This window comes from Lissotriton vulgaris, chromosome 6 (genome assembly GCF_964263255.1).
Source record: "Lissotriton vulgaris chromosome 6, aLisVul1.2, whole genome shotgun sequence".
Classification (NCBI taxonomy): domain Eukaryota; kingdom Metazoa; phylum Chordata; class Amphibia; order Caudata; family Salamandridae; genus Lissotriton; species Lissotriton vulgaris.
This window is the reverse complement of record NC_141694.1, coordinates 1,047,839,599-1,047,859,046: the sequence shown is the minus strand read 5'-3', so window position 1 is coordinate 1,047,859,046 and position 19,448 is coordinate 1,047,839,599. Positions and strand designations below refer to the sequence as shown.

The following is a 19,448-nucleotide window of genomic DNA, read 5'->3' as shown; positions in this document are numbered from 1 at the left end:
TTTTGGGATGTTCCCAGTCACAGGCCCTTGCCCCATGAGGTATCATTTTACTCGGGAAACTAAGAGGAACGCTGTGGGGCAGGACATGTGTGCCGGCATGGGGGTAACAGCCACAAATATGTGGAAAATAAGTTTTTTTCAGCTAAATTTGAAGTTTGCAGGGCATTCTGGGTAGGGAAACGTTGGGGGAGCCACGCAAGCCATACGTCAATGGACTCCCCCGGGTGTCTAGTTTTAAGAAATGTGTGGTTTTGGTAGTTTCCCAAGATGGCTGCGGAGCCCGGGGCCAAAAACCCTGGTGACTCCCCTGCAGAACCAGGTTATTTTGTGATGAACGCTGGATGGTAGGAAATTTGTGGATCCGCGTAGATTCCAGAACTTTCCCAGACAGAAATTTGAGAAAAAGTGATTTTTTCAGCAAAAATTGACGTTTGCAGGGGATTCTTGGTAGGAAAACGTTGGGGGACACTCGCAAGCCATACGTCGCTGGACTCCCCAGTGTGTCTAGTTTTCAGAAATGTGTGGGTTTGGTAGGTTTCCCTAGATGGCCGCCAAGCCTGGAACCAAAAACTCATGTGACCACCCCCTTGCAAAACCAGGTCTGCGTTTTTGGTCCTGGGGTCTGCAGCCATCTAGGGAAACCTACCAAACTCACACATTTATGAAAACTAGACACCCCGGGAAGTCCAGGAAGGTATGGCTTGCGTGGATCCCCCAACATTTTCCTACCCAGAATCCCCTGCAAACCTTAAATTTAGCTGAAAAAAATCTACATTTTCTCAAATTTCTGTCTGGGAAAGTTCTGGAACCTACGTGGATCCACAAATTTCCTACCACCCAGCGTTCTCCCAGGTACCCCGATAAAAATGATACCTTACTCGCGTGGGTTGGTCAAGTAACCACATGTGGCAAGGGCCCAAAACTTATTGAGGAGACATCAAAATGACCTATCACAAAGCAACCTGATTTTGCAAAGGGGGGGGGGCACCTGGGTTTTTGGCCCCGGGCTCGGTGGCCATCTAGGAAAACCATCAAACCCACACATTTCTGAAAACTAGACACCCGGGGGAGTCCGGCGAGGTTTGGCTTGCGTGGGTCCACCAACATTTTCCTACCCAGAATCGCCTGCAAACCTTAAATTTAGCTGAAAAAAATCTACATTTTCTCAAATTTCTGTCTGGGAAAGTTCAGGAATCTATGTGGATCCATTAATTTCCTACCACCCAGCGTTCCCCCTGGTACCCCGTTAAAAATGATACCTTACTCGCGTGGGTTGGTCAAGTAACCACGAATGGCAAGGGCCCAAAACTTATTTAGGAGACATCAAACTGACCCATTACAAAACAACCTGGTTTTGCCAGAGGGGTCACCTGGGTTCTTGGCGCTGGGCTCGGCGGCCATCTTGTGAAACTACCAACCCACACATTTCTGAAAGCTAAACACCTGGGGGAGTCTAGCAAGATATGGCTTGAGTGGATCCCCCAACGTTTCCCTACCGTGAATGCCCTGCAAACCTCAAATTTAGCTGAAAAAAACACATCTTCCACATATTTGTGGGTGTTATCCCAGTGCCGGCACAAGTATCCTCCCCCACAGCGTTCCACTTAGTCTCCCGAGTAAAATGATACCTCACTTGTGTGGGTAGGGCAAGGGCCTGTGACCGGGAAGAGCCCAAAACATTGGGATTCAGGGTATAGCACCAACAACTCTAAGCGCTACATTTTTTAAAAAATGCGTTTTTAGCCAACTCTGCATTGGACACCCACACAAGGAAGGTATCATTTTACTCAGGACACTAAGGAGAATAATGTGGGGTAGGAAATTTGTGCCGGCACGGTGAGTCCACCCAAAAATATGTGGACAATCTGGTTTTTTCCAGCTAAATTTGAGGTTTGCAGGGGATTCTGGGTAGGGAAACATTGGGGATCCATGCAAGCCATACCCCGTTGGACTCCGCCGGATTTCTAGCTTTCAGAAATGTGTGGGTTTGGTAGGTTTCCCTAGATGGCGGCGAGCCCGGGGCCAAAAAAAAACAGGTGCCCCCCCCTAAAACCAGGTAGTTTTGTAATAGGTAATTTTGAAGTCTCCACAGTACGATTTGGGCCATTTCCTGTTTCAGCCACTATGCCTAACCACACATGTGAGGTAACATTTTGTATCGGGAGACCTGGAGCAATGCTGGAAAGTAGGAAATTTGTGTGAGCCCGGTGATCCTACAACTTTCTCACTCAGAAATGTGTGAAAAATCGATTTTTGCAACAAAATTTGAGGTTTGCAGGGGATTCTGGGAAGGGAAATATTCGGGGACCCACGCAAGCCATACCTTGCTAGACTCCCCCAGGTGTCTAGTTTTCAGAAATGCGTGGGTTTGGTAGGTTTCCCTAGATGGCCGCCGAGCCCCGGCCAAAAACTCATGGGACCCCCCTTGCAAAACCAGGTTGTTTTGTGATATGTGATTTCGATGTTGCCACAATAGGTTTTGGGTCCTAGCCTGTCGCGGGTACTTGACCCCCTCACGCAAGTGAGGTACCATTTGTATCGGAAGACTTTGGGGAACACGAGGTGGGTGGAATTTTGTGGATCTACGCAGAATCCAGAACTTTCCACCACAGAAATGTGAGGAAAATTTGTTTTTTCGGACACATTTTGAGGTTTGCAAGTGATTCTGGGTAACAGAACCTGGTGAGAGCCAGACAAGTCACCCCACCCTGGATTCCCCTGGGTGTCTAGGTTTAAACAATGTATAGTTTTGCTAAGTTTCCCTAGGTTCTGGCAGAGCTAGGGTTCAAAATTTATAGCTAGGCACTGCAAAAAAGGGCCGGTTTTCACTGTAAAAATAAATGATGTCCACGTTGCGTTTTGAGCCGTTTCCTGTCGCGGACACGAGGCCTACCCACACAAGTGAGGTAACATTTTTGTCGGGAGACTTAGGGTAACACAGAATTGTAGAGCAACTGTTAATACCTATTGACTTTTGATGCATTTCTGCCTTCCAAATGAAAGATAATGTGTAAAAAAGAAGTCATTTTGAAAAATGACCTATAATTCTCATGCTAGTATGGGTACTCATAATTTTGGAAATGTGTAAATATCTACTGTTTCTAAACTCTATATTTTGTTCCAATTTAAGAAATACATAGGTGTCTTGCATACCGTTTTTGCCATGTATATATTTTTCTAAATTAATTGCTATATACCCGGTACATAATAAAAAACCATTGCAAGACGCTGCTCAGTTATTGGCTCTGGGTACGTCGAGTTCTTGGTGAACCTACAAGTCCTATATAGCTCCACAACCAGAAAGGTCCAGCGGATGTAACGGTATATTGCTTTCAAACAGCTGTCATAATTAGAAGCAGTTACTGGTGAAAACGTTGACACAAATGGCTGTTTTTTTAAAACTAATTTTCAATTTTTCCTATATTCAACGGTTAGTTTCTATAAAGAAACCTTGAAGGAGCTATACAAGTGACCCCTTGCCGAATTCAGAATCGTGTCTAGTTTTCTAAAATGTATAGCTTTCCAGGATCCATTATTTGTTTCATACCCATTTCTACCAATAACTGGAAGGAGGTTGAAAGCACAAAAAAATAGCAAAAATAGGCTATGTCCCGGAGGAAAAGAGATGGCGTCCGGGAGGGACGAGTGAGAGGTCAGCTCCAGAACAGCCCTCTCTACTCTATGCAGGATATCTGTCTGCAGAGAGACGAAGAAACGGCGTAGTAAAGCCCTGGCGACGCTTTTACCTTCAGCTGAACATCGGAGAAGCATCGTCATCACGCATTGAACATCGGAGTGGCTGGGAGCGGCGGAGTGCGGAGCCCATCGCGAATCTGACTACGGCCGCATTGGAATCCCGGAGGTAGCCGCGGGTCCGGTGGCCTCGCTGCTGGTGTCAAAAGCGGAGAGAACACCGGCCCTCAAGCTGGGCGGCAAGCTGGGAGGCAAAAAGCAGCATTGCGAGACACGAGACCAAGGCAGACACACTAATCCACCCAATAATCCACAGATGCATTCTGGTCCTTGAGGTCTCTGAGGTCCTTGGATTGAGGCTCAGTGGATACAACAGTGCTTAAACCGATCTACAGCTGCATTGTGGTTCCTGTGGTCTGCTGGAGGCTGGATGTGAGCGCCCGGTATCAGGCTGAAAGTCCAGATTACAGACAACATCGTGGTGAGCGTATAAAGCATAAATATAAACGTTTATATGGGCTGCATAACAATATGCGACGAGTGTACGATGCAAAAGATATTCTAAATATCTTGCTGCAGAAACCTAATAAGGGGGGATTGCCGATCGAAACAAACTGGAAAGAGGCTGAAATGATTAATGTGATCTGAGTGGTAATCACTGAAGTATACTGAGCAACAGCATACAATCTACTATCTATAAGACATTGAGATGCCACCGAAAACCGCACGAGGTGGGAAGAGTAGAGGAGGGATGGATACCCCATTAGGTTGTCGGCTTCAAGACCCTCAAGTAGATGGTAGCTGCAGTAAAAGAGCTTTGGAAGGGGGGGATTGGAGACATGAACTCTGTAATCACTAAAGCAGAAGGGAATGAAGGGAAAAACAAGAGAGTCCCCCAAATGTTTTCAACAAAGAAGGATAAGAAGGCTAAGAATAAAATAGCGCACCAGAAACTGTAACACAAGCAAAAAATGCGAAAACTACAGAGAAGCGACAAGATGGGAGTCAACCAGAAAAAGGGGATCAAGTGACACGAGCAAAATCACAGTTTTACAGCAATACCGGATTTTGGCAATACGGTGAAAACAATGATTGGATTAACAGTAGGAAAGGATACGAGAACAATCTGTGAGAGCGACTCAAGCGAACCCTTCCTATCATTTTTAGACCATACAGATACCTCAGAGGAGTGCGATGAAGCGCAAAAAGCGGAGTCCTTGGATGGTTCACTAAACAGCTTGATAAGTGAGCAAAATGATTCACTTATGGACTCAACGTCTGAAGAGAGCACCCAAAATGCTACTATGGTACAAAATGAAATGATGACCCAAGAGACTCGGAGCTTAGACATGACACAAGCCGGAGCGGGCAAAAGCTTAGCCTGGGAAATATCTCTTTCACCAGAGGCTCAGAGTGACCCCGAAAATATCCATGAGGGAGCAGAGGGAGGAGAAGGAGCAATAGAAGGTGCTGTGACAGACACAGTGACAAATTCTACCAGTCCCAGCGACATATCACTGAATACAATTTATCAACTTATAGTGGAACATAGATCAGAAACTCGCTCCGAAAGCCAGAAAACAGTTGCCTGCCGCAAATTACAGAATGTTGTGAGAAGAGTCGCTAAGACCTGCAGTGAATTCTCAGAAAGGATAAATGCGGCAGAAGAGCGGATATCAGAAATAGAAGATCAAATGATAACACAAAAAACTGATATAGATCTAATTTCTGCCGACCACGAGGATATGCAGCTAAAAATTGCTGACCTGGAAAACCGACTCCGGAGAAACAATCTTAGGATATTGGGAATACCCGAGGGGGCAGAAGGGTAGGATATACGTACATTTGTGCAGGATCTCTTTCAGGAGGCATTTCCGGAGCTAACAATGTGGGACTGGGCCACGGAGCTACAGAGGGCCCATAGATTTCCTTTTAAGCTCTCTGAGGGGAAGAAAAGGCTCAACAGCAACAGTAAAATATCACGGAGCTATACTGATCAATCTCAACAACTTTCTGGCACGAGAGGCATTATATGATCTCGCAAGACCTAACAAAAAACGACAAGGGAAAGGATTTCAGTTCGTCGTGAGACCTGATTTTTGCCACCATACTGTGGAGAGGCGGTGGCATCTAAGGCAATTAATTACCCCTTTTCAAAATAAGGGTGCACAGGTTTTTCTGCTAAACCCAGCAACTTTAAAAGTACTCTGTAAAGGCTGTACGCATTTTTTTGTATCAGAGATTCAAGCTCGAGACTATCTGGACACACTCTGAGGTATAAAAACTAATGCGCATCAGATAGAGGAAATTGAACAAATAAGTTAGCTGTATATTTAATAGGGGATAAGATAATGTGAAATCTATAGAAGATGAATATAATCAGGAACATGAATTATAATGTTGCTGGCATTCAAATTTGGTGTTCAAGAACTAAAGAAATAGAGTAGAGCGGGACAGGAGCAAAGACTCTCCCATCGATAAAGGACCATAATTCCTTTTTTCCTTAGCTGTGGGGTGGAGGGTGGGAGGGGAGGGGGGAGCACAGGTGTAGGGGGTGAGGAGGGATGGTGAGAGGTGGGGTCACGGTAGGGTGTAGCGAGGGTGGATAATAGGGTTAGCTGGGATGGGGAAGGATGGGCAGGGAGAAATAAAAAAAAGACGAAATTCAGACAGATGCAGAGGGATGTGGCTAAATTTAGAATCTGTTCATCAAACGTTGGTGGTCTAAATGATAAGGCAAAGCGTGCAAAAGTGTTTGAAATAATTGATACAGTGAACCCAGATGCCTTATTCCTTCAGGAGACACACATTCCATGGGGGAGTAAGCTTTGTCTCGAAATCAGAGGGTACAATCTAGCAGTATGCTCCACCCAAACAACAACAACAAGAGGTGTGGCTACATACATTAAACATCAGAAGGGAGCAATTTATAATAAAAAAGCAGATAAGTGGGGTCGTTGGGCCATAATGGAGATTTCACTGGGCTTTTCTGTAGTTAATATATATGGTTCAAACTTAGACAATCCCAGTATCTGGGAGGAGCAAGAGATGGAACTAGCACAGTGGTCACGCTCTTTGATTATATGTGGTGATTTTAACATACATATGGAAGGGAGTATCACTAGCTATAGATATATAGGGAGAAAGCCCAAGGTGTTCAAGGCACTCTCCGCACTCAAACGTGCTCAAGGGATCACAGATATCTGGGTAAAAAAATATCCAAATGACCCTGGTTTTACATACTATTCACAGCCTCACAAAAAATGTGTTCGTTTGGATTATTTTCTGGTACCTGTACAATGGTTAGATAACCTGGATATAGTAAAACTCCCACAATTATACTCAGATCACAATCCGTTAATCCTGGAAATTAGGGAAGTTCAGGGTCTGAGCAGACAAACTCCATGGACCTTCGATAGAAAATTATTACTAGATGATACATTTTGTGTATATATTAAGCAGTGGACGCAATCTTTTTTTGATTGCAATAGATTTAGTGCTTCCAGTGCATTAGTTTGGGATTGATATAAGGCTGCGCTGAGGTGTGAAATAATAGGGTTTGCAGCCCATGGCCGCAGGGAACAGAAAGAACAGGCGGATCATCTAGTGAATAAATTGGGTAAACTGGAATTAGAACACGTGCAAATAATATATAGCAGAGCTTCGGAAGACATATTAATAGAACATCTGTCTAAAATAACACTGGCTAAAGCCGACATCAATCAATATTTTCATGAGAAAGTTGCTCAAAAGTTTCAGATATATCACAAGGAGCTACATGAATATGGAGAGACAACCGGGAGATTACTAGCGCTGAGAACAAGACAAAAAAGTGTCTGAAATAATATAACAAAAATGAAAGATTTGAATGGGGTATTGACCTCAGATTCTGAGATTATTAAAATTTTTGAAGATTTCTATAGTAAATTATATCAAGCAGAACTCTTCGTAGGGGATCGCGGGGAGCAGGATGATCTAGAAGATATTGATAATTGTGGTATATCCCTTCCCAAGATAAGCATGGAAACGATTGAAGAATTAGAGCAAGAAATTACTCAAGAGGAGGTACAGCTGGCACTATCTTCTCTCTCATCTGGCAAAGCTGCTGGCCCAGATAACATTCCAATCGAGGTATATAAAATGATATCAGCACAATTAGTACCCCTTATACAAGATCTATTTCTGGATGTACAACATCGTGGAATACCCCCAAGTTCATGGCAGGATACAGATGTGGTGGTCTTCCTAAAGAAAGACAAACCTCCAGAACTACCTTAGTCATACCGCCCAATATCACTCATGAACACAGATGCAAAAATCTACTCCAAAATTATGGCCACCCGATTACAGAAACACATTGCTGCAATTATCTCACCATGGCAGCACAGCTTTATTCCAGGCCGGGGGACCACTGACCACACGCGACGGGCAATATCAATATTAGATATTGCCGAGATAGAGGAAAGAGCTGTGGCCCTCCTAGACGCCGAGAAAGCTTTTAATTGGTTGGCCTGGAGCTACCTGTGGGATAAACTGGCTGAGGGTAACTTTGGGCCCGGATTCATACGGGCAATGCAGGCCATGTATTATAATGTGCATGCCAAAATTCAGCTAATGGGATATACATCCAAAAGGCTGAAGATAGAAAGAGGCACTCGCCAGGGGTGCCCCTATTTCCCAATTCTTTTTGCACTTTATTTAGATACTTTTATTTCCGTGATTTTAAATAACCATATAATCAAACCAGTAATATCTCACAGCCATGAGACAAAAATATTGGCATATGCCGATGATATTGCCCTACTAACACCAGCTCCACAAGAAGCAATCATAGAAGTAGAGAGGTTGGCAGTAAATTTTGGAAAGAGATCTGGATATCTCCTAAACAGCTCAAAGACACACATTATCTCCTCCCCACACTGTATATTGGATGATCCTCGAGTAAAGGAGTCTGCAGTGTACCTAGGAGTCAGATTGACAGCAAAAACACGAGTTATCTGGGCAATAAATATAGATCTAGTTATGGCTTTCATCAATAAGGAATTGAAACGGCTAGACCCTCTGCATCTCACAATAATTGGCAGGATAAATGTAATCAAAATGAAAATCGTTGAGAAAATTTTATATTTAATGCGGGCCATCCCCATAGAATTAATGGCTAAAAAAATGCGGAAAAATCGAGGGGATGTTTTCTAATTCTATTTGGAGTTATCAAAAAACCTGACGTGCTTATAAATATTTAAATCAATCGATTGCTCAGGGTGGTTGGAACGCTCCTAATTTACAGCTATACTATTGTGCCATGGCCCTGCAAAATCTGGGTATTCTCTACTATCATAAGAAGACCCAAAATTATGAGAGAGAAATACCAACCATTTACGAATTGGCAATTGGGGAAGCCGCAGCTGGCCTATTTCAGCGTCAAGATGACATGAGAAAATATCAAAAGAAAGGATATAAATGTATCAACTGTGCAATTAAAAACTGGAGAAGGATAGTGAAAACTTGTAAGATCAACAGATTCACAAAATATTCGTCACTCTGGCATTCTGATCTCCTGCATAGAAATATATACGATGATATGGCGAGAAAATGGGAAATAAAGGGGATTGTAATCAAGACAGGCGTTTATGTAAATCCAGAAATACGCAGATTTATAGAAATTGCACAGAAACATTGTCTACAAAGTGATTCATGTTTTAAATATTTACAAATCAGGTATTGTATGAGATAAGTTCCAAAAGAGTGTTAACCTTGACCCCATACCAATACTCCACCTTATGGGCAATCCCAAAAGCAGAATAAAAGATTTTTATCAGGAACTACAAAAATGTATGCCTAGTGATTTAGAAAAAACAGAAGCAAATTGGTCAACTAAATTAAATGATGGGGATGTTGATATAGACAGGGTGCTGGAAATAGGCAAAAATGTATTTATGTTACAGACACTGAAGACAAATGTTAAGATATCTTCCACACTAATGCTATTAGGTTTTGATGTAGCAATGCAACTTGAAGCCTCACAAAGAGATTTTGTGTTTTTGAGTCTAGCAATAGCACGTCTGATTGCCACAGCATGGAAGGATTCTTAACCACCAACTTACTATCAGTGGCTAAATCGATTAATATTTATTGGGAGCCAAGAAATTACTCTATATAAATGTAAAGGTTTAAAAACAAGAAAAAGAGGTATGAATGTCTGGAAGCCACTTATTGTTTGGATGGAGGAGCGAAATAGACAAGGGATTGGGTAAAGGAGTAGATGTTTTATTTTTTTATTTTTTGCTTAGAGAGAAGTTCAATGAAATGATAATGTTAAAAAAAGTAAGCTACCTATGTTCCTCTTTTGTTTGTTTAGTCTACTTAATCTACCTATTGTATAACTGTACATTTCTAATGTACTCCAACGCATCGTGTCTGATTTCAATAATAAAAAAATTATAAATTGGCTATGTCCCAGAAAAATGCCAAAACTGTGTAAAAAAAAAATTGGTTTTCTGACAAAAGTCTGCTTTCTCCCCTCCAGGGGAATGCACAAACCCTGGGTACCTTTAAAATCCCCAAGATGTAGGAAGAAAAGGATGCAAATTTGGCATGGATATCATATGTGGTCAAAAAGTTACAGATTCCTAAGCGCAAATTATCCCAAATAGCCAAAAAAGGCTTAGCACAGGGGTGGAAAGGCCTAGCAGTGAAGGGGTTAAGCATAGACACTCATCAGAGGGTGTCAGTATAAAAAATGAAACCTTCCTCTACAAAGCCACGATCTCCTTATGATCCCTCTGGCTGTATGCAGAGCAGAGGTAGAGGAAGCAAGGAAAGCATTAAGATGTGACTCAGCGAAAGACCTCCAGACTACTAGCCTTTTTTGGACTTTCTAGGCAACCTAAATATTCACCAGCAAGGCGGAGATCGGCCTCAGTCCAATGAATAATATCAAGTTCAAAAGTGCTAAATAAAAAGGCAACAGGGGTTCAAGTTACCAAAAAACAGACCCTAGAATTGCTCTGAAGAATGGTGTGAGTCCAAGCCTAATAGTGCAAAGTCTCTAATGACTCTGCTATCAAGAAGGTAAGAGGAGGGGAATCCTCAGAAAGGAGTTGCGGAGGAGTGTGTGTTGTATACCATAGTAGTATAGTGTTATGGTGCAGCAAAAATAAAAGTATAAACGTTGTATACAGGTGGTTGTCCACATCCCTCTAGCATGACCTCTTGTGGGCTGAGAGGGTCAATTCACTGAGGCACCACCCCATTCCTTGGGAGCCCTGATAGTATGGTCAGAGAAGACCCAGAACAGGCAATCTGAAGAACAGTCAGTTGGGGAAGGGGGGCTTGGCTGGTGCACAAAGCTGGTCCTTGCTAGCTTCAGTGGGGTCTGCAGGAGATGCATTAGGTCGGCACGTCTGTGCTACAGTTGGTGGAAGCTAAATGACACTGGAAACCAAGGCATAAAGAAAACGGATTCAACAGCCTTAAACTTAGTTTCAGAGTAACAGGAGGGTGTATGAGTGGAGTACTGAGCATAGCATTGCCTTAAAATCTGTACTCTTGTCTAACGGGAGCTGGAAGGATTTTTGCAACTTCTGGCTTAGCTGCTGCTGGTGGTTGAATGGATCAGGTGGGACTTGCCTGCCATACAGTTCAATTTCCTTGAGAGGGACAGACAGGGGAGAAGACGCAGGAGTCTCCGTCCTGGGACAATGACGATGGATGACTAGCACCATTAGAAACTCCCAAAAGCCCTAAGATTTCCTTAAGGATGCCTATATTAACTCCTGTTTCCCAAATATCTGGATCAGCAGGGAGCATTGCATAGTAGGTGCCCCTTAAGTGTTGTGGCAAGGTCACTAGAAGACTGCAGTTGTTCGGTTTTCAGAGATGTGAGCTCTGTTGGTGTCAGTGCATTTTGGTGCTTTTTTTCGTGTGCCTCCTGTGTTTTGGGAAAGATTTGTGACGACCCTGAAAACAGCAAAAGACACACAATTTATGGACGGAATGCAGAACAAATCAAAACATTCACCCCCAGTCAAGAGATCTGAGTTAAATCCATCATTCTTTTGCTCACCATGCCACCCCAGTTTACACCTGACCATGGCCATATGCAAATTAGTCTGACCCTGTGCCTCATAGGAACAGTCCAGCCCGACCTGCCAAGCCAGGTCCAACTTGGACCGGAAACAAGCATCCTAGGACCAGTTTTGGGGTTTCACAGGGCAATGCAGGACTTCTGCACTTCTATTGCGAGAAGGCTCCTTGTACACTTACTACGTGGTCATCTCCAACTCAACTACAACTTACAGAGTTGGAGCAGGACTCTACTGCAGTAGCATGCATAGCTGAAAGCTGGAGCCTTGTAGTACTACCTGCCCGAGCTGAAAAAATTTATCAAAACCAAGACAATGGCCTACAAAATCACAGAGCACGACAGAAGAAGCTCCCGAGCCACACTGTTCATTTGAAAACGGGGAACTAGCATAGATGCGCATGTGTGCAGGTATGGAGTTGGGAGGGTTGTGTATAAACAATGCATGTCAGTGGTGTACAAGCAGGGCCGGCATGGGCAATCTGGGCCCGGGGTGCAGATTTTGACAGGGGCGCATGGAACTGTCTGCATTAAAATCCTGCAGGCAACAGCCTCCCTCTTACTTAACTAACTTTATCCAGTCTAAACTGCTTTTAATTCTTTTTTGCTTGCTGCAGGTGCCATTTTACACCCCATTAACACCCTTCCTTTACCTCCCATCTCCCTCTCACCCACCTGCCGACAGACACCAACACCACCATTTGCACCACCAACAACTTGGCACTACAGTGATCCAGCTACTTTGTGCGTGAATCAGAATATTTGGAGCAGGTGCCAAGCACAAGTTACTACTCGGGTAACGATATATCTGTGAGAGACATTAGTTAGTGATAGATTCCTTACCTTAGAATATCCCCAGGCGTCAGACTGGATCCGGAAATTTTGGGCGTAGCAATACCCTTGCGCGTCAGTAGGCGTCGTCCGCGGCTCCGCGTCCGTCGTCGGCGTCGTTAGCGCCGGAATGACGTCGTCGGAGTACTTAGACGCTGCCCATGCGCGCTGACGTCAGTTCTGATACACAGCTTTTCCGCGCCAGATACGCGGAGCCATGAACACTGGTGCCATGAAACTAGGGCCCTGAAAGGGGATGACCTTAACCCTAGACATCGGTTCGCAGAACGGGGAGGATGGGTAGGTCGGTAAGTAATCTATCACTAACTAATGTCTCTCACAGATATATCGTTACACAGGTAGTAACTTGTGCATCTGAAAGAGACACGTTAGTGATAGATTCCTTACCTTAGAATAGATACCCCAGCAATACCAACCCCGGTGGTGGGTCTGCGAACCAATAATCACACCAGAAAGTCCTGGAGGACGGAACGGCCAAAGAAGCCATCCCTCCCGACTTGGCTGTCCAGGCAGTAGTGTCTTGCAAACGTGTGCAGCGAGGCCCACGTAGCTGCCTGGCAAATGTCCTGCAAGGGCACTCCTCGGCCCAGGGCAGTTGTAGTCGCCGTGGCCAGAGTAGAATGAGCCCGCAATCCAACAGGGGGCTCCTTTTTGGCCAAGGAGTAACATGCCTGGATACACAAGATGATCCGCCGCGAGATGGTCCGCTTGTGCACTGCCTTTCCCTTCTTAGCGCCCACGTAACCAACAAAGAGTTGGTCATCCACCCGGAACTGGCGTGTGCGATCCAGATAAAAAGAGAGCGCACGCTTTGGGTCCAGACGGTGGAGCCTCTCTTCCTCTTTCGAGGGATGCGGAGGCGGAAAGAAGGTGGGCATGGTAATGGACTGCCCGATGTGGAAGGCCGTGACAACCTTGGGCAGGAAAGAGGGTCTCGTCCGCAACACAACCATGTCCGTATGGACAGAGAGGAAAAGAGGTGTAGAAGAAAGAGCCTGGAGCTCACTCACTCTCCTGGCAGAGGTGATGGCCACCAGGAAAGCAGTCTTCAAAGTAAGAAGACGGAGAGTACAGTTATGGAGCGGCTCAAAGGGAGCACACATTAGATAAGTAAGTACAAGATTCAAGTCCCACTGGGGCATCACGAAGGGAACAGGAGGGAACATGTGTGTGATGCCCTTCAAAAACCTATTTACAATGGGGGACTTGAACAAGGAAGGCTGATCAGGTAGCCATAAGAAGGCGGAAAGGGCAGAACGGTACCCCTTGATAGTGCCCAGAGCAGAGCTCTGCTGGGCAAGGGAAAGAAGAAAGAGGAGAACCTCAGAAAGGGGTGCAGAGAGTGGGTCCACAGCCTTGCTGTGCACCATGCCACAAATCTGTTCCACCTGCAGGCGTATACCGACTTTGTGGAGGGACGCCTGGCTGCCAGAATGACATCACAGACTTCAGGAGGCAAGTCAAATGGCCTCAACTGCCGCCGCTCAATCTCCAAGCTTGTAGGTGGAGACTGGACAGGTTCGGGTGCAGAACCGTCCCCTGCTGCTGCGACAGAAGGTCCTCCAGAAGAGGCAGACGAATCGGGGGATCGACTGACATGCCGAGTAGCTTGGGATACCAGTATCTTCGTGCCCAGTCCGGAGCCACAAGAATAACCTGGGCCCGGTCGCGCCTGATCTTCTTCAGCACTCTGGGCAGAAGTGGCATAGGCGGAAAGGCGTACAATATACCGCAGCTCCAGTCACGACAAAAAGCGTCTCGGAGCGAGTGCCGCCTTGGAAATTCCAACGCGCATAACTGATGAAATTGCGCATTCTCTTCTGTGGCGAATAGATCTAACCAAGGCTCTTCCCACTGCTGAAAGAGGCCTTGTACCACGTCCGAGTTCAGATGCCATTCGTGATCCATCATGCACCGACGGCTGAGTTTGTCCTCCCTGGCGTTCAGAAAACCTGCCAGGTGTTTAACCACAAGGCCCTGACGTTCCAGCCACTGCCAGAGGCGGAGAGCCTCCTTGCATAGGGTCCATGACCCCACCCCGCCCTGTTTGTTGCACATGGCGGTGGTGTTGTCCGTGAACACCTGCACTACACTCCCCAGGACAGAGGGGAGGAATGCCTTCAGTGCTAGACGAATCGCCCGCAGCTCCAAAAGGTTGATATGGAGCCGGGACTCCGCCGGAGACCAGAGGCCTCTGATCTCCGCCTCTCCCATGTGGCCTCCCCAGCCCTGGAGGGACGCGTCCGTCACAACCACGTGCTCCGGGTGGGGTAGGGAGAGGGATCTGCCACTGACCCAATCGCGGTCCGTGAGCCACCACTGCAACTGCCTTGCAGTGCCCTCCGAGATCAAGACATGATCGGACAAGTTGCCCTGATGCTGGGCCCACTGAAACTTCAGGTCCCACTGCAGAGCCCGCATCCGCCACCGGGCGTGATGCACCAGAAGGATGCAGGAGGCCATCAGTCCCAGAAGCTGCAGCATCAACCTGACCGAGACTCGGGATAAAGGCTGAAAGATCGGAATCGGAGCCTGAATATCCTGAACCCGCTGTTCGGGAGGATAAACCCGAAACTGTGCCGAGTCTAGAACCGCTCCGATGAAGAGGAGCTTCTGAGAGGGACACAGGTGCGACTTCGGCACGTTGATGGAGAACCCCAGCAAGTGCAGGAGGTCCGCCGTAGTCTGGAGGTGGCTGACGACTGTCTGGGGCGAGCCCGCCTTCAACAACCAGTCGTCGAGGTAGGGGAAGACTGACACCCCTAACCTGCGCAGATGAGCTGCGACCACCGCCATCACCTTCGTGAACACCCGTGGGGCGCTGGTAAGGCCGAAGGGGAGCACGGTAAACTGAAAGTGCTCGTGACCTACCATGAACCACAGGTAACGCCGGTGGGCCGGCAGGACGGGGATGTGAAAATAAGCGTCCTGCAAGTCCAACGCTACCAGCCAGTCTCCAGGGTCCAGGGCAGCTAAGACCTGAGCCAAAGTCAGCATCTTGAACTTTTCCTTCCGGAGGAAGCCGTTGACGTTCCGTAGGTCCAAGATAGGGCGTAGGCCCCCTTTGCCCTTCTTGGGTACCAGAAAGTAGTGGGAGTAACAACAACACCCTACTTCTGGCCCAGGAAAGCGCTCAATGGCCCCCTTGGCCAAGAGGGCCGTGACTTCCTCTTGCAGAAGTTGCAAGTGATCCCCCGACACGTGGTGGAATTGCGGTGGCATGGCTGGAGGGGTCGCCTCGAAGGGGAGGGAGTAGCCCCTTCGGACGATCTGCAGCACCCACCTGTCCGAGAGGTGATGGCGAACCCTGCCTCCCACTGGCGTCACATGGGCCTGACTAGGAAGGTTTTGAGGCAGGTGCTGCGGAGGGAGGTGTGGACTGGCCTCGCCGTTGTCCCCAACCGCCGCCACTGCGGTTTCCACGGCCGCCACCGCGCTGTTGAACATTCTGCGGTGCGTGGCTGGCAGCACGTGTGGGGGCGCCCCTTCCGTGGCCACGAAAGGAGCGAAAGGCACCCGATTGCTGGCGTGTGGCCGAGAGGCCCAAGGACTTGGCTGTAGCCCTGGAGTCCTTAAAACGCTCAAGCGCATGGTCTGCCTTGTCGCCAAAGAGGCGGCAGCCATCGAACGGCATGTCCAGAAGTGTGGCCTGAACATCGGCCGAAAAGTTGGCGGACCTTAACCAGGCGTGGCGTCGAACCGCCAATGTCGTTGCCATCGCCCTGCCCAGTGAGTCCGTGGTATCCAGCCCACACTGGATGGAATATCGCGCTGCATCTTGGCCCTCCACAAGGGTTTGGGCGAGTTTAGCCCGGACCTCCTCCGGACATTGTGGCAGCACGTCCGCGACCACGTCCCACAGAGTGTGGGTGTAGCGCCTAAGTAACAGGCGGTATTGACATACCGCAGCCCCAAACTCAGGGACGAGAATACTATCTTCCCGAATTGTTCATATCTCTTGGATTCCCGATCGGGCGGAACCGTCGGGAATGCGGTCTGGGAAGTGGAGGCCTGGATAACCAGGCTCTCGGGGTGGGATGGGTGGACAAAAAGCAAGGGTCGCCCGGGGCCGGGCGGTAGCGTCTGGCCACGTTCCTATCCACAGGCGGACCTGTGGCGGGCTTGGACCAAGTGCCCACAAGAACGTCACACAAGGCCTCATTGAACGGCAGCAGGGGCTCACTGGAGCTTGTCTGCAGTTTGAGGACCTCCGTGAGGAGGTTAGTCCTCACGGCCGCGACGGGGAGCTCAAGGTTTAAGGCCTTGGCCGCCCTCGTCAACACTACACTGTAAGTAGACCCCTCCTCCGTAGCCACAGTGGGAGGGGAGACAAATCCAGTGTCTGGCGAAGTGTCAATACCACTGACCTCCCCAAGCTCCTATGTCCAGTCCTCTTGAGACTGGCACTCCAATGCCAGAGGGTCTTCAGACCCCTCCCAGTCACCCCCGTCACCCGTCTCCTGTAAAACAGGGGCAACAGACGGGGCCTCCTCATGGAAATAAAAATCTCCAAAGGCCGTCGGAAGTGGCGTTCCGGCGCCAGAGTCGGACCGAAGGGAAGATTGAGGACGGCGTCCACAGCGGGCGCAGGGGGTGACACCCGCGGGGCTGGCGCTGGTGAGGTCGACCGGCGACGACCCGGATCCGGAAGCGGATCCGGTGAGGTCCTGCGGCGCCGGGACCGAAGTCGCCAGCGGCGCCGGGGCCGAAGCACCCGACGGCGTCAGGACCGAAGCACCTGACCCGCTAGGGCCTCCAGCCGGGACCGTTGGGCCCGGAGGCGCCACGGAACCCGGCTGAGGAGGGAGGGACCTCATGGCCATGAGGTACGGCTCGATCTCCTCCGGCGACGCGCCGTGCCGTGCCCAGGGACCCGAAGGTGTGGGGCAGGCGGCGACGCTTGCGACTCTGTCGGAGCCGCGTGGGTGGTGTCACCCGAACCCCCGGCCGCATTGTGCGAGCATCGGGGTGGGTCGGAGGAACGATGATGTCTCTCCGACCTCTCATGCCTCTTACCTGAGGACTAGGATCCTGACGACCGATGTCCACTCCCGGAGCTGCGATGACTCCGACCCCGCGACCGGTCCCTCGACCTCCCGTGGGACCAGGACCTGGAACGGCACGGGGCCGACTGCCGGAGCTCGAGTCGCTTGCGGGACCTAGCTTTAGACGTCAGGGCCCGGCAGTCGGAGAAGGTGCGGTCGTGGTGGTCGAGGCCTAAACACTTCAGGCACCGGCGATGGGGGTCGGTAACCGACATCAATCGGTCGCACTTTGAGCAGGGTTTGAACTCTGGCATCCCTACCGGCACCGATCGGGTCGAAGACTCGAGTAAAGAAATGATCAAAAAGATCAAAAAGTTTAGTCAAAAAATGACTAGGGGTAGAGCTTCTCCGGATCTGCGCTAGCTGGCGCGGAAAAAAGAAGAACTGATGTCAGCGCGCCAGGGCGGCGTCTAAGTACTTCGACGACGTGATTCCGGCGCTAACGACGCCGACTATGATGCGGAGCCGCGGACGACGCCTACCGACGAGCAGGGGTATTGCTACGCAAAAATTTCCGGATCCAGTCTGACGCCTGGGGATATTCTAAGGTAAGGAATCTATCACTAACGTGACTCTTTCAGATATGTGCGCTCAGAGGTCAGTTACTGCTCTCATGTGTGAATGACGTGCATACACAAAATGGACGCCCTGCTACCTTATTTTGTTCTCCAGGGGGATGGCGCCAAATTTCTTTATGCCCAGGAGGCTATCCGAGAAAGCTCGGAGTACAGGCAGGCAAAATTCTGAATTAACAGATAGAATTTCCAGTCTAAGCAGGTTAACCAAATGTTTGAGCAAGAAAAGGAGCTAGGACGTAGGTATAACAATTAGAAAAGAACATTCTGGATGCTACAAAAAACCAATTGAAAAGTTTCAATTTATCGTGATTCGCTGACTAGGTAAAATGCTTTACTTCCGATTCTTTAATTAGGCTCAAATATTAAAGTTCCGTAATTTAAATATTCAAGCTATTCAAATTGTTTACGCCTGTTGCAGGCGCAGAGAATGTGCCATTTCGATTTAAACTCTGCCTCACAGTATGGGCTTGTAGCAGGGTGAGAATACATTCAAGGTAATATTTTACCGTTTGACAATACCCTGCTCACATTTAAAAGTTGGTCTTGATTAATAAAAGCTTCATCCATTGTTTAAGGCACAACAACGCATCCTAGTGGAGGAAATATGGTAGATGTATTAAATAACAGAACACAGGTTTAAATCTATGAATAGTTTGGAAAAAGTCAGATTTATGCCCGATACAGAGTAGGGTCTGCCGGTGCTTTGATAGGCAGGAAAATAGGCAAGCTAGATTTACAATTTGTCCATGTCACTTGACTATTTCAACGCCCATGGTACATTTATTAAATGTGCTTCATAGATACATATATAGGATGGATCAAGACAACTACTTGCCTTCATTCAATAGTTTGTGTATGATTTTTACAAACACAGTGTCCTTTGAAGATTCAATTGGATCATCGCTATCTTCTGAATTGGTCCAGCTGCAAAACAGACAATGGGATTTCATATAAATTGGCTTCTATGGAACGTAACTGATTATTCAAATCTGAATCCCTATAAAAACATTCCAAAACACACATTTTTGTCAAATATACTTCAGGCAAATTGAAGAAATTGATTAATCTATATAATAATAAATGCTTAAAGATCATAGACATGCATTGCACTCTAGAAGAGAAAACATACAAAAATACATACGTTCATTAATGTTAGCTCGGATGGACAATGTGTTATCAAGCTTCAGTGTTACTTAT

At 47.5% G+C, this 19,448-nt stretch overlaps 1 protein-coding gene across 1 annotated transcript in view; it reads right to left on the bottom strand.

Moving 5' to 3' along the window:
- Positions 1–19,448, bottom strand: part of NUP133 (nucleoporin 133) — a 1,523,409-nt gene that overhangs the window by 45,601 nt on the left and 1,458,360 nt on the right. Inside the window, exon 25 of the mRNA XM_086927107.1 lies at positions 19,087–19,175. Within this exon, the coding sequence (XP_086783233.1) occupies positions 19,087–19,175 (89 nt within the window). The remainder of the gene's footprint in view (positions 1–19,086; positions 19,176–19,448) is intronic.